At 40.4% G+C, this 14,754-nt stretch overlaps 1 protein-coding gene across 1 annotated transcript; it reads right to left on the bottom strand.

The window, feature by feature from the left end:
• Positions 1 to 650: 650 nt before the first annotated feature.
• Positions 651 to 14,417, bottom strand: LOC123990197 (agouti-signaling protein-like). The gene is made up of 3 exons (XM_046290767.1): positions 14,104 to 14,417; positions 7,632 to 7,708; positions 651 to 3,115 (listed from the first exon to the last, which is right to left on the bottom strand). Exons 1-3 carry the CDS (start codon positions 14,246 to 14,248, stop codon positions 2,957 to 2,959), a joined length of 381 nt encoding a protein of 126 aa, XP_046146723.1. The 5' UTR covers positions 14,249 to 14,417; the 3' UTR covers positions 651 to 2,956.
• Positions 14,418 to 14,754: the final 337 nt, after the last annotated feature.

Below are 14,754 nucleotides of genomic sequence, written 5' to 3'. Positions count from 1 at the left end.
TGAATTGATTAGTTCAACTATAGGTATGGATTTTAAAATACAGCCTAATTCATTTCAGTCTTAGCACAGCCTCCTTCCCACTCTGCATATTTTCCCCTCACATATGTAACGTATGGCAAGTTAACAACAACATTCTTAAACAGACAATGCACTGTATTTAAAGACTCACTCCATCTGTGTAACAGCTTTCGTCGTCGGATGAGGAAGAGTAGTCGGACCAAAGCGCAGCGTGGTAAGTGTTGTTTGTTTGTTTGTTTGTTTGTTTGTTTATTTATTTATTGAACTGAACACTGATACATAACAAGAGAATAAATTAAACCGAAACAGTCCGTAAGGTGCAAACACTAAACAGAAAATACCTACCCACAAAACCCATGTGGGAAAAAGCGACCTAAGTATGGTTCCCAATCAGAGACAACGATAGAAAGCTGTCCCTAATTGAGAACCATACCCGGCCAAAACAAAGAAATACAAATCATAGAAAAAGGACAGAGAATGCCCACCCAAATCACACCCTGACCAAACCAAAATAGAGACATAAAAAGCTCTCTACGGTCAGGGCGTGACAATCTGTTTTTGAACTTTTCTTGTTGAAATCATTTCACACAGTTGTTGAAAATGAATGAAGTACAATGAGTTAATCATGAAGTTTGTTTTATTATAGAGCTTTATTTAGACCATGCAGCTTGGTTAAAAACATTCATTCAGTGTTTGATTATCAAAAATAGTAAGATCTCGCTTACATTTATAACAGTAAGATTCTGTTTTTATAAAAAGTACCTGTTTAACACACCATTCCTTTAATGGCAACGGGACATTGATTATCATCAAGTGGATTGTACGAGTGTGGGATCAATATGAGCCAAAAGAGTACAGATGTATTCTGCCCTACAAAGGCAAAACGCATTAACTATGGAAACAGTTAAACTGAGAAAAATGGCTTTAAAGTTTTTGGGATAACCAGCCAAATATGTTGTAGGTAGATAAGTGACAATGCACTGATGTATAATTTTATTATGAAGTAATTTTTATGCATATCAACCATGACCACTGATTTTACCTATGCAGATACTACACTCTGCCTTTGTATGACTTTAAACAACTATATGGGTAATGCAAAGGCAAAGTGCAGCATCTACAATCTAAAAGTTTTCATCCAACTATCTTGTTTTTATGTTTGATAGAAACAGTTTGACAGTTCTGCAGTTCGATAATTCTAACTACATTCCAACTGTATTTAAGGGTGTTATGTAGTTATGTTTTCATCTTTTGAATGTTGTATCGTAGCAACCCTCGAGCATTTTTTCACCATAAGGTTAGGACTACTTCACCACGCAGAATGTTTATACTTAAAAAATGTTTTGACTTCGTGCAGTATATACAATCTAAATGTGTTTATCCAACTTTCTTGTTGTTTTTCCTGTTTGACGCTGTATGGTAATATATTTGACATAAGGTTAAATAGGTTAAATCAGTGGTCATGTTTGATATGTGTAAAACAAAATACTTCACTTATCTACCCACAACATACTTGTCTGGAAAGAAAATCAACTTTAAAGCCATTTTTCTCAGTTTCACTGTTTTTGTAGTTACTGCTCTTTGGCTTCGTATGGCAGAGCGGGTAGCTGTTGTGTGGTACCAGTTCCTTCCACTTCTCTCTATTTCCAACGATTTTACGGAACTCAAATATTATTTTCAGATCACCAGGTTTTCCCTTGGTTTTTACTTGGATTCTGCAGTTAATGCAAAATTTCACACACCACTTTCTCTGAAACGGAACATAATTGAACCAGAAAACTTTGTCACAAGATAAAACAGATACTACAAAGCCTGATTTCAGTCTTAACTCAATTTTGATCAAAAGTGTAGTTACTGTGTTTTGCCTTTGTAAGGCAGTATTGGTTTGTATTGGGTAAAGTTTGTGCTGACAAGCAGTCCTTTTATTGAAAAGAAGAGGTAAAATAGGCTGCAACATTGGCACTACCAGAAGCAAACTACTGTATCACTCTTAACCTAGATATTTTTTAGCTCTCCATGCTGTCCTTGTCAAGCCAAACGCACAGAATGACAAGGAGTTGGCATGATAGCAAAAACAGACTGGCACTCAGGCCATCCTACATTTGCTAGTTTCTCACTAGTAAGGCTAGTGGAGCTTGCCACTAAGTCACCTAACATCAACGTAATACGTGCTATTTTCTGCAAATATTTGCTTGAAGCCTGCAACATAATGCATTATGTCTTTACAGCTACCTAAATAAATGTTGAGTAATTTTGGCATATCATGAATATAAAATGTGTATTGCCATTCATTAGCATACATAATGTAAAACTATGCCACCATTATTCCACTTGTGGGTTTTTGTCTGCTCTCAAACCGACAGTAAAAACCAATTCAAACCAATTACACAATGGAGAGAAAATACATGGTAAGTATATCCTTAGCCCTTGTAAAAACTACTGCTTATTAAGACATTTGGGCAGTCCAAACAAGCTTAATTGCAGTTTCACAGTCAGGTATAGCCTAATTATATTATACCCCACAAATATCTGACTTTACATGTAGATAGTGTTGACATATACAGTAAATACATGTAAACATAATGTAGTCTACAAATATTGTATAATATTGTAGCACACGATGAGTGTGTAAGGTGGTACAGGTGTTGAAAGGGAGGTAGGTGGGCTACTTCCAGGCAGCACTAGAGGATAAGTGATTGTGTGTCCCGTGGTGTGTGAGTGTGCACGTGTGAGTGTATGTAAACGTATGTCTTCAGATCTTCAGGTATGACAGCCCAGTGCCCAGCGGTACAGTGGAATGTTTTGTGTGTGTGTGTGTGTGTGTGTGTGTGTGTGTGTGTGTGTGTGTGTGTGTGTGTGTGTGTGTGTGTGTGTGTGTGTGTGTGTGTGTGTGTGTGTGTGTGTGTGTGTGTGTGTGTGTGTGTGTGTGTCAGTATGTTTAAGATTTCTTCTGGCAGTGGCATCCCAGTTTCCAGCAGTAGCAGATGGAATTGAAGAAGCGACAGTGACAGGAGGCACAGGGATCACAGCAGCGAGAGTGGGGAATACAGCTCTCCATCACCTTGGAACAATGAGGGGTTGGGGGGGCAGGCTTCACCTTGGGATTTTATAGCACACACACACACACACACACACAAGGGAAAAGTGATTAACTGACAAGCCCTTACCCTCTGACTGTTTCAAGATGTATGACCTAACTGAGCACTCATGCAACTGCGTTCGAAATGGCATCCTATTCTCTACTATAGAAATAGGGTGCCCTATGGATCCTGGTCAAAAGTCAGTGCACTATATACAAAATATAGTTCCATTTGGGACGCAGACATGCAATCATTATGCCAACACATTATAGCCAATACTATATTGGACTGTCAACCACTCAGAACTAAGTACACTCCATTTCCCCAGCAGCTTCGCCTCCAGCTGTGCAAAATACATTTTGTTGATGTTCTGTAAGCTAGTAATCATCATACTGTATGAGAAATAGGAATATAATTAGATATGGTTCGAAATTGTTGAGGTCTTACTACCCAATACGGGTTTGTAGACAAATCTAACACATTCATCTTGCATTGATGTCAATGGGATATTTGTGGTCTAATGTCTAGAAAGATAATAATAATAAATGCCATTTAGCAGACGAGTACACATCCCATGCCATCTGTTGTGTGGGACAGATTGGAAAGAAAACGGTGCCCATCACATAGGTTTGAGGCACATATGGATATAGACAACAGGTTGCGTGGGATGTGGAATCATATCGATATTACACTGTAAAGGTCAGGTCTATTTGTATTAACATAAGGTTCAACAACTGAGACATAAACAGGACAAGTTCCACAGACATGTGACTAACAGAAATGGAATAATGTGTCCCTGAACAAAGGGGAGGGGGGGTCAAAATCAAAAGTAACAGTCAGTATCTGGTATGGCCACCAGCTACATTAAGTACTGCAGTGTTTCTCCTCCTCATGGACTGCACCAGATTTGCCAGTTCTCGCTGTGAGGTGTTACCTCACTCTTCCACCAAGGCACCTGCAAGTTTCCAGACTTTTCTAGAGGGAATGGCCCTAGCCCTCACCCTCCGATCCAACAGGTCCCAGACGTGCTGAATGGGATTGAGATCCGGGCTCGTCGCTGGCCATGAAAGAACACTGACATTCCTGTCTTGCAGGAAATCACACACATAACGAGCAGTATGGCTGGTGGCATTGTCATGCTGGAGGGTCATGTCAGGATGAGTCTGCAGGAAGGGGACCACATGAGGGAGGAGGATATCTTCCCTGTAACGCACAGCGTTGAGATTGCCTGCAATGACAACAAGCTCAGTCCGATGATGCTGTGAAACACCGCCACAGACCATGACGGACCTTCCACCTCCAAATCAATCCCGCTCCAGAGTACAGGCCTCGGTGTAACGCTCATTCCTTCAAAGATAAACGCAAATCCGACCATCACCCCTGGTGAGACAAAACCGCAACTCGTCAGTGAAGAGCCCTTTGCCAGTCCTGTCTGGTCCAGCAACGGTGGGTTTGTGCCCATAGGTGACGTTGTTGCCGGTGATGTCTGGTGAGGACCTGCATTACAACAGGCCTACAAGCCCTCAGTCCAGCCTCTCTCAGCCTATTGCGGACAGTCTGAGCACTGATGGAGGGATTGTGCGTTGCTGGTGTAACTTGGGCAGTTGATGTTGCCATCCTGTACCTGTCCCGCAAGGTGTGATGTTCAGATGTACCAATCCTGTGCAGATGTTGTTACACGTGGTCTGCCACGGCGAGGACGATCAACGCTCTGTCATGTCTCCCTGTAGCGCTGTCTTAGGCGTCTCACAGTACGGACATTGCAATTTATTGCCCTGGCCACATCTGCAGTCCTCATGCCTCCTTGCAGCATGCCTAAGGCACGTTCACACAGATGAGCAGGGAGCCTGGGCATCTTTCTTTTGGTGTTTTTCAGAGTCAGTAGAAAGGCCTCTTTTAGTATCCTAAGTTTTCATAACTGTGACCTTAATTGCCTACTGTCTGTAAGCTGTTAGTGTCTTAACGACCGTTCCACATGTGCATGTTCATTAATTGTTTATTGTTAATTGAACAAGCATGGGAAACAGTGTTTATAGCCTTCACAATGAAGATCTGTGAAGTTATTTGAATTTGTACTAATTATCTTTTCAAGACAGCGTACTGAAAAAGGGCTGTTTCTTTTTTTCCTGAGCTTATTAAGGACCCCTGCTCATCAAACATCTCATTCCAAAATCATGGGAATTAGTATAGAGTTGGTTCCCCCTTTGCTGCCATAACAGCCTCTACTCTTCTGGTAAGGCTTTCCACTAGATGTTGGCACATTCCTGCAGGGATTCCATCCAGCCACAAGATCATTAGTGAGATCGGGCACTGATGTTGGGCGATTAGGCCTGTCTCGCAGTTGGTGTTCCAATTCATCCCAAAGGTGTTCGATGAGTTTGTGGGCAGGGCTCTGTACAGGCCAGTCAAGTTTTTCCACACCAATCTCGACAAACCATTTATGTATGGACCTCGCTTTGTGCACGGAGGCATTGTCATGCTGGATCAGGAAAGGGCTTTCCCCAAAATGTTGCCTCAAAGTTGGAAGCACCGAATCGTCTAGAAATGTCAATGTATGCTGTAGCGTTAAGATTTCGCTTCACTGGAACTAAGGGGACTATCCCAAATCATGAAAAACAGCCACAGACCATTATTCCTCCTCCACCAAACTTTACAGCTGACACTATACTTTGTGGCAGGTAGCGTTTCTCCTGGCATCCGCCAAACCCAGATCCGTCCATAGGATGTGTTCTCTCTCATCACTCCAGAGAACACATTTCCACTACTCCAGAGTCCAATAGCGGCAAGCTTTACACCACTCCAGCCGACGCTTGGCATTGCGCATTGGTGATCTTAGGTTTGTCTGTAGCTGCTCGGCCATGTAAATCCATTTCATGAAGCTCCCAACGTTCTTGTGCTGTCGTTGCTTCCTAAGGCAGTTTGGAACTCGGTACTGAGTGTTGCAACTGAGGACAGACAATTTTTACGCACTACACGCTTCAGCGGCCCCATTCTGTGAGCTTGTGTGGCCTACCACTTCACGGCTGAGACGTTGTTGCTCCTAGACGTTTCTACTTCACAATAATGGCACTTACAGTTGACCGGGGCAGCTGTAGTAGGGCAGAAATTTGATCATTACTTTTTGGAAAGGTGGCACCCTATGATGGTGCCACATTTCAAATCCTACCGTACCTTCTCCGCTATGCAATATGGTTTCCGAGCTGGTCATGGGTGCACCTTAGCCACGCTCAAGGTCCTAAACGACATCATAACCGCCATCGATAAGAGACAATACTGTGCAGCTGTATTCATCGACCTGGCCAAGGCTTTCGACTCTGTCAATCACCACATTCTTATCGGCAGACTCAACATCCTTGGTTTCTCAAATGACTGCCACGCCTGGTTCACCAACTACTTACGCACGCCTACCCACCTGTCCAGCATCACTACTCTGGACGGTACTGACTTAGAATATATGGACAACTACAAATACCTAGGTGTCTGGTTAGACTGTAAACTGCTTCCAGACTCACATTAAGCATCTCCAATCCAAAATGAATTCTAGAATCGGCTTCCTATTTTGCAACATAGCATCCTTCACTCATGCTGCCAAACATACCCAAACATGACCCTATCCTACCGATCCTTGACTTCTGCGATGTAATTTACAAAATAGCATCCAACACTCTACTCAGCAAATTGTATGCAGTCTATCACAGTGCCATCCGTTTTGTCACCAAAGTCCCATATACTACCCACCACTGCGACCTGTATGCTCTCGTTGGCTGGCCCTCGCTTAATATCCGTCACCAAACCCACTGGCTCCAGGTCATCTATAAGTCATTGCTAGGTAAAGTCCCGCCTTATCTCAGCTCACTGGTCACCATAGCAGCACCCACCCAAAGCACTCTCTCCAGCAGGTATATTTCACTGGTCACCCCCAAAGCCAATTCCTACTTTGGCCGCCTTTCCTTCCAGTTCTCTGCTGCCAATGACTGGAACAAACTGCAAAAATCACTGAAGCTGGAGACTCATATCTCCAGATACTACTAGATTTAAGCACCAGCTGTCAGAGCGGCTCACAGATCACTGCATCTGTACATAGCCAATATGTAAGTAGCCCATCCAACTACTTAATCACCATATTGTTATTTATTTTGCCCCTTTGCACCCCAGTACCGCTACTTGCACACTCATCTTCTGCACATCTATCACCCCAGTGTTTAATTTGCCATACTGTAAGAATTTTGCCATTATGGCCTATTTATTGCCTCGCCCCCCTTGTCCTACCTCATTTGCACACACTGTATATAGACTTTCTCTATTGTATTATTGACTGTATGTTTGTTTATTCCATGTGTAACTGTGATGTTGTTTGTGTTGCACTGCTTTGCTTTATCTTGGCCAGGTCGCAGTTGTAAATGAGAACTTGTTCTCAACTAGCCTACCTGGTTAAATAAATGTGAAATAAAAAGGGGGGGAGTATGATGTTATCAAAAAGCAGTAGAGTACTGTAACTCAGAAATGATCCTAACATAATCCCCAGCAGTTTACCGTCACATGCAATCTCTGGTGTTCCTGGATTCCTCTTCTGGCAAACAACCTTCTGGGTTTCGCCTGGTTCCACAGCTCTGTTGGAAAGAAAGAAGGAATAGTCATAAGAAACCTCCTTAATTCCGATTAGAGATTACAACATTCTGGGGTTGAAGTAAATCGAATAACAAGAATAACCGTCCAAAAATATAGTGAAACGCCAAACAGCATAATAGGAAACAGATGTTATTGCTATTATTGATCTGAATATCAAAACCCCATGTTCACTTCACTTACCGTATATAAGTTGTCAGCCATGGCAGCAAGGTTAACAAATGGAAACTGTATGCATTTGTCGTGTGTGTCTATCACCAATAACAAGCAGAACTTTTGTACATCTTCATCACCCCTGTCACAAATCAGGGCTATTTAAATGTAGCAGGGTGTAACCAGAGATTTCTGTTACATGCATTTGAAATACCTATTTCAAAGATTTTTGAGTATTTTGTTTTTCACTGGCCTGACTTATAATGCAATGTATTTTGTAACAAGATATGTTTCAAAAGTAAAAAGTAAACTAAATAAACAACTACATAAAGTAAACTAAATAAACAACTACATACCACAGTCATAAACCCTGTTTCCATTCACAGTTTTTATGCAAGTAAAGTCAAAATAAAAAACAGCTGTGATGGAAATACGATGTTTCGGTGTAATTTCATAAATGCAGACAGATAATTTGTTTGTTCGAAATGGTGGGATCTTTTTGTGTCTGTAAAATGTATTATGCAGGAAATTGTGGTGGAAATGCCTTTATGTGCAGATATTGATACAATAACCATCATATCGAAGTAAATTGAGTTACACAATGATATGATCTGTGGTCCTCCCACTATGACTTCAGAAACCATGCAGTTTATTAGGCTACAGATTAAATAAGTTATGAACTTCAAAGAGTGGTGAAAGTGCAAGGTGATGAGCTTGATGCTCCTTTCCAATACATATCGAGGGTCTTATTCTGGTGACATGATCATTGATGCTTGGCAGCTGTTTGACAAATAAAAAATATTCTTGCCCTTTTACACATAATAATCTCATCATGTAGGCTATACGTGCACTCTAGCAATCCAGCTGGCTATCTGCTCGCTGTTGGCTAGAGCACAGGTGCCAATACCAAGAGTGGGCACACTTGCTAAATAACACAATTTTTTTTGTGAGAAAACCATCAGTCGAGTTGATGTTAATATTCAGAACCACATTCCTGTAAAGATTAGAGTTATATACTGTTGAAGTAATATGGTTACAGGTTCATCTGTCTCACATAAAGCCCATTCTTAAGGGAAGCTGCTATATACCACAAAGTGCTAACAGTCAGTATCTGAATAACATGTGTGAAATGCTTGATAATGTGATATCAACAGAGAGGTATATTTTCTGTGTGATTTAAATATTGACTGACTTTCATCAAGCTGCCCATTCAAGAAAAAGCTTCAAACTGTAACCAGTGCCTGCAACCTGGTTCAGGTTATCAGTCAACCTACCAGTGTAGTTACAAACAGCACAGGAATTTAAATCAACATGTATTGATCACAATCTTTACCAATGCTGCAAAAATGTGCTTGAAAGCAGTATCCAGATCCATCAGATGTAGTGATCACAATATAGTAGCCATATCTAGGAAAATCAAAGTTATAAAGGCTGGGCCTATTATAGTGTATAAGAGGTCATACAATACATTTTATAGGAATTCCTATGTTGGAGATTTAAATAATATTTGTTGTTCGAAGGTGTGTAATGACGAGCAAACAGATGTTGCTGTAACGAGTGTGCTGAGAGTCAGGAAGCAAGTTCAGGGAGTGAGTGTTTAAATAAATAAAATAAACAATGAACACAAAATAAACGAACCGACATGAAAACAGAGTCAATAACACCTGGGGAAAGAACCAAGAGGAGTGACAGATATAGGGAAGATAGTCAAGGAGGTGGAGTCCAGGTGATTGTCATGAGGTGCAGGTGTGCGAAACGATGGTGACAGGTGTGCGGGATAATCAGCAGCCTGATGACCCAGAGGCCGGAGAGGGGGTATACATGATAGTTGCACTTGACACACTTATGAAATTGCTTATTCCAATTACTAATAAGCATGCACCCATTAAGAAAAGGACTGTAAAAACGATTAAATCCCAGTGGATTGATGAGGAATTGAAAAATTGTGTGGTTTAGAGGGATGATGCAAAAGGAATGGCAAATAAGTCTGGCTGCACTTCTGAGTGGCAAACTTACTGCAAATTGAGAAATCATGTGACTAAACTGAATGAAAAGAAGAAACTACACTATGAAACAAAAATAAATGACAAAGAAGGATAGTAAAAAGCTTTGGAGCACCTTCAATTACATTTTTGGAAAAAAGGCAAACTCAGCTCCATCATTCATTGAATCAGATGGCTCATTCATCACAAAAATGATTGATTTTGTCAACTACTTTAATTACTTTTTATTGGCAAGATTAGCAAATTTAGGCATGACATGCCAGCAACAAACTCTGACACTACACATCCAAATATATCTGACCAAATTATGAAAGACAAGAATTGTAATTTTCATAAAGTGAGTGTGGAAGAGGTGAAAAAAATACTGTTTATCAACAACGACAAGGCAACGGGGTCTGACTACTTGGATGGAAATTTACTGAGGATAATAGCGGACGATATTGCCACTCCTATTTGCCATATCTTCAATTTAAGCCTACTAGAAAGTGTGTACCCTCAGGCCTGGAGGGAAGCTAAAGTCATTCCGTTACCTAAGAATAGTAAAGCCCCCTTTACTGGCTCAAATAGCATGTTGCCAAACCCTTAGTAAAGTTTTGGAAAAAATTGTGTTTGACCAGATCAATGCTATTTTACAGTAAACAAATTGACAGACTTTCAGCATGCTTATAGGGAAGGCCATTCAACAAGCACAGCACTTACACAAATAACTGATGATTGGCTGAGAGAAATTGATGATAAAATATTGTGGGGCTGTTTTGTTACACTTCAGTGCAGCTTTTGACATTATTGATCATAGTATGCTGCCAGAAAAACATGTGTTATGGCTTTACACCCCCTGCTATGTTGTGGATAAAGAGTTACCGGTCCAACAGAACACAGAGGGTGTTCTCAAATGGAAGTCTCTCCAACACAATCCAGGTAGAATCAGGAATTCCCCAGGGCAGCGTTCTAGGCCCCTTACTTTTTAAAATATTTACTAACGACATGCCATGCTTTGAGTAAAGCCAGTGTGTCTATGTATGAGGATGATTTAACACTATACACATCAGCTACTACAGCAACTGAAATGACTGCAACACTTAAAGAGCTGCAGTTAGTTTCAGAATGGCTGGCAATGAATAAGTTAGGACTAACTATTCAAAAACTGAAAACATTGTATTTGGGACACATTCACTAAACCTCAACTAAATCTTGGAATAAATAATGTGTAAATTGAGCAAGTTGAGATGACTAAACTGCTTGGAGTACCCTGGATTGTAAACTGTCATGGCCAAAACATATTGATACAACAGTAGCTAAGATGTTTTATTTCACCTTTATTTAACCAGGTAGGCCAGTTGAGAACAAGTTCTCATTTACAACTGCGACCTGGCCAAGATAAAGCAGTGCGACAAAAACAACACAGACTTACACATGGGACAAAAAAACAATAACACAATAGAAAATCTGTATACAATGTGTGCAAATTCAGTTAGGAGGTAAGGCAATAAATAGGGCACAGTGGCGAGGTAATTACAATTTAGCAATTAACACTGGAGTAATAGATGAGAATGTGCAAGTAGGAATACAGGTGTGCAAAAAAATATGGGGATGAGGTAGGTAGTTGATTGGATGGGCTATTTACAGATGGGCTGGTTACAGCTGCAGCGATCGGTAAGCTGCTCTGACAGCCGATACTTGAAGTTAGTGAGGGAGATATAAGTTTGGGGAAAAGTCTGACCATAAAAGGGCTGCTGTACCTTCCTCACAGCACTATCCTACAGGCTCTAGTTTTGTTGCACCTGGACTACTGTTCAGTCATGTGGTCAGGTGCCACAAAGAGGGACTTAGGAAAATTGCAATTGGCTCAGAACAGAGCAGCACTGCTGGCCCTTGTATGTACACGGAGAGCAAACATTAATAATATGCATGTCAATCTCTCCTGGCTCAGTGTAGAGGAGAAATTGACTTAATCACTAGTATTTGTGAGAGGTATTGACATGTTGAAAGCACCCAGTTGTATGTTTAAACGACTAGCACACAACTCAGACACCCATGCATACACCACAAGGCATGCCACCAGAGGTCTCTTCACAGTCCCCAATTCCAGAACAGACTATGAGGAGGCGCACATTACTACATAGAGCCATGACTACATGGAACTCTATTCCACATCAGGTAAATGATGCAAGCAGTAGAATCAGATTTTAAAAACGGATACAAATACACCTTATGGAACAGCGGGGCCTGTGAAGCAACACAAACACGTGCACACACACACACACACACACACACACACACACACACACACACACACACACACACACACACACACACACACACACACACACACACACACACACACACACACACACACACTCACACACACACACACACACACACACACACACACACACACACACACACACACACACACACACACACACACACACACACACACACACACACACACACACACACACACACACACACACACACACACACACACACACACGATAACATGACATTACTTTTTGCGGTTAAATTCCCATGTACCAAATAAAAAATACACGTTAAGTGAGTTTCCATCGCATTTTCAACTCTACATCGTATTTGTATTTATTATGGATCCCCATTAGCTGCTGCCAAGGCACTCAGTGTGTGCCCTCAGTCCCATACTCCACTGCCACATATCTACAACACAAAATCCGTGTGTATAGTGCATGCACTACGTGATCACACAGCATTAATTTTCTGCAACAAGTACATTTTATGGAAACACATCTCTGGTGGGAAAATGCCCATATTGTTTTTATGCAGATTTTAGAATATTTGTATTAAAATCTGTCACCAATTGGATGGAAACTTAGCTATAGCAAGTTTTTAGAAAAAATTGTACCGTTACTGAGAATGTTGTTGTAGTGAAAGTGTGTACTTTCAAAAAAGTATTGTATTTAATAAAAATAACTATTAAGATTAAATACAATACTTTACAAAAGTATTTGGTATTTATTTTTATACATTGGTCTTCCAAATATTTTGTAATAGTAACAAGATAGTATCGTTGCTCATCTCTGAATGTAACGGAGTGAGTGAGCAGCAGCAGAGTCTCAGAGAGAAAAAGTGCTTGAGATGGCAACTCTGTGTTGAGGTGGCAGACCTGGGTTCAAATAACATTTAAATATGTTGAGTTTAGCCTACCATGAGTGGCAAATTGGTTTTACAATTTGGGACTATTCTATTGGTCCATTACACCAGGCAAAGATTTATTTTTTAAATGTGATTTTGAATAGTATTTGAGCCAAGTCTGGTGCATTGTGGCTTTGGATGATTAGGTGACCTTCCAGTAAGATGGTCATGACATGCTGTGACCTAAGAACCTGCTTAGGTCAAAGCTGATCAGAGCAGGAGGGATATGTGTAGACTCTGGGGGATGTATTGCTATACAAGGGTTTTTATTAGTCACATTTACAATAAACATGACATTTGTTACCCCAGTGCAAAACAGTCTCCATTACAAATACATAAGGTACTGCAATAAATCAAGTCTAGGGCTCTCCAAACCTGTTCCTGGAGAGCTCTCCTCCTGTAGGTTTTCTCTCCAACCCCAGTTGTAACTAACCCAATTCAGTTTATCCACCAGCTAATTATTAGAAAGAGGTGTGCTAGATTTGTGTTGGAGTGAAAACCTAGAGTTTGGTAGCGCTCCAGCAACAGCAATATTAATTTTCAAAATGAAAATCCCTTGCATGTAAATTATTGACAGGATGATTTGGTAGGCTACTGAACAGTGTACTGAATTAAACATGTTTAGTAATGAATTCAGGTTACAATTTCTAATGTTTTGAATAAAATAAAATAAATTACCAGTTCAGACAAATATGAAGAACAAAATCTTAGGCAACTAAGTGCCCACATGCATGTTAATAGCATATTAATTATTATCTTTTCCATTCCTATATATTATCTCCAAAGTGTGATTCCCGACTTCCAGTGGTGGTCACATTGACAATACATACACACAAAATAAATATATACAGCATGTACACAAGAAGAGTGGCAATGTATGGCAATGACTTGAACCATACATTGTGCAAAGTTCATAGCATGATAACATGCTTTTCTCATCATCAGTCTATATTTATCATTTAGCTAATACAATAAATGTACAACTGAAGAGAAATAAGACAATTGGATTTTTGGATGACGAATTAAAGGGAATGAAACTAGGATAGACTACTCACCTATTTCCTTGGCCGTAAAATAATTTGATGACAAATTATTGTCGGTCCTTTTAATTTTAACAAGATGTGTCTTGTCACGCGCTGCAAGCCTACAGTTGACAGCTGCAAATTGAAGAAGGCAAATACATAATATCGCAGGCTTCATTTCGATTCCACTCAAATATTGCTAATGTGGGGAGAAACAAAAATTAGCGTTATTAGATCAATTAAGACTGCAGAAATGTCGACGCGATAAAGCAGCAAAATATCGCTTCTCACTCTCGGACATATAGTCTCGTTGTCAACATTATTTGGTCCTTCGAGACAAAAGTAACACTTTATAAACCGGAATCTTTTTCCCGCACCCGCCCACCTCCTTCGTATTTCCATAAGTGAGAGCAAGAGACCATCTGGACACTGAAATTTTGGCTCAATGATCATAGTAAAGTAGCCACCTGAGGATATTCAGAGGCAGTTTTATTCTGGATATTCACTGAACAAAAATATAAACACAACGTGTAAATTGCTGGTCCATGAGCTGAAATAAAAGATTCCAGAAATGTCTCTCAACTTTTCAGCACACATCCTGTAGTGAGCATTTTATCCTTTAGTCAAGATAATCGTGAAACCAGCAAACGTCACAATATCATAGGCCTGCAGTAGCTAAAGCTT

This window comes from Oncorhynchus gorbuscha, linkage group LG12, assembly GCF_021184085.1.
Source record: "Oncorhynchus gorbuscha isolate QuinsamMale2020 ecotype Even-year linkage group LG12, OgorEven_v1.0, whole genome shotgun sequence".
Lineage (NCBI taxonomy): Eukaryota > Metazoa > Chordata > Actinopteri > Salmoniformes > Salmonidae > Oncorhynchus > Oncorhynchus gorbuscha.
This window is presented reverse-complemented; position numbering and strand designations above follow the sequence as displayed.

Excerpts from the sequence above, each read along its gene's own strand:
- LOC123990197 (XM_046290767.1), bottom strand. The coding sequence starts at position 14,248 with ATGAAGCCTGCGATATTATGTATTTGCCTTCTTCAATTTGCAGCTGTC. Across the intron at positions 7,709-14,103 it reads TTTTACGGCCAAGGAAATAG|AGCTGTGGAACCAGGCGAAA; the intron begins GTGAGTAGTCTA and ends TCTTTCCAACAG. Across the intron at positions 3,116-7,631 it reads ACCAGAGATTGCATGTGACG|GTGAAGCCTGCCCCCCCAAC; the intron begins GTAAACTGCTGG and ends TAAAATCCCAAG.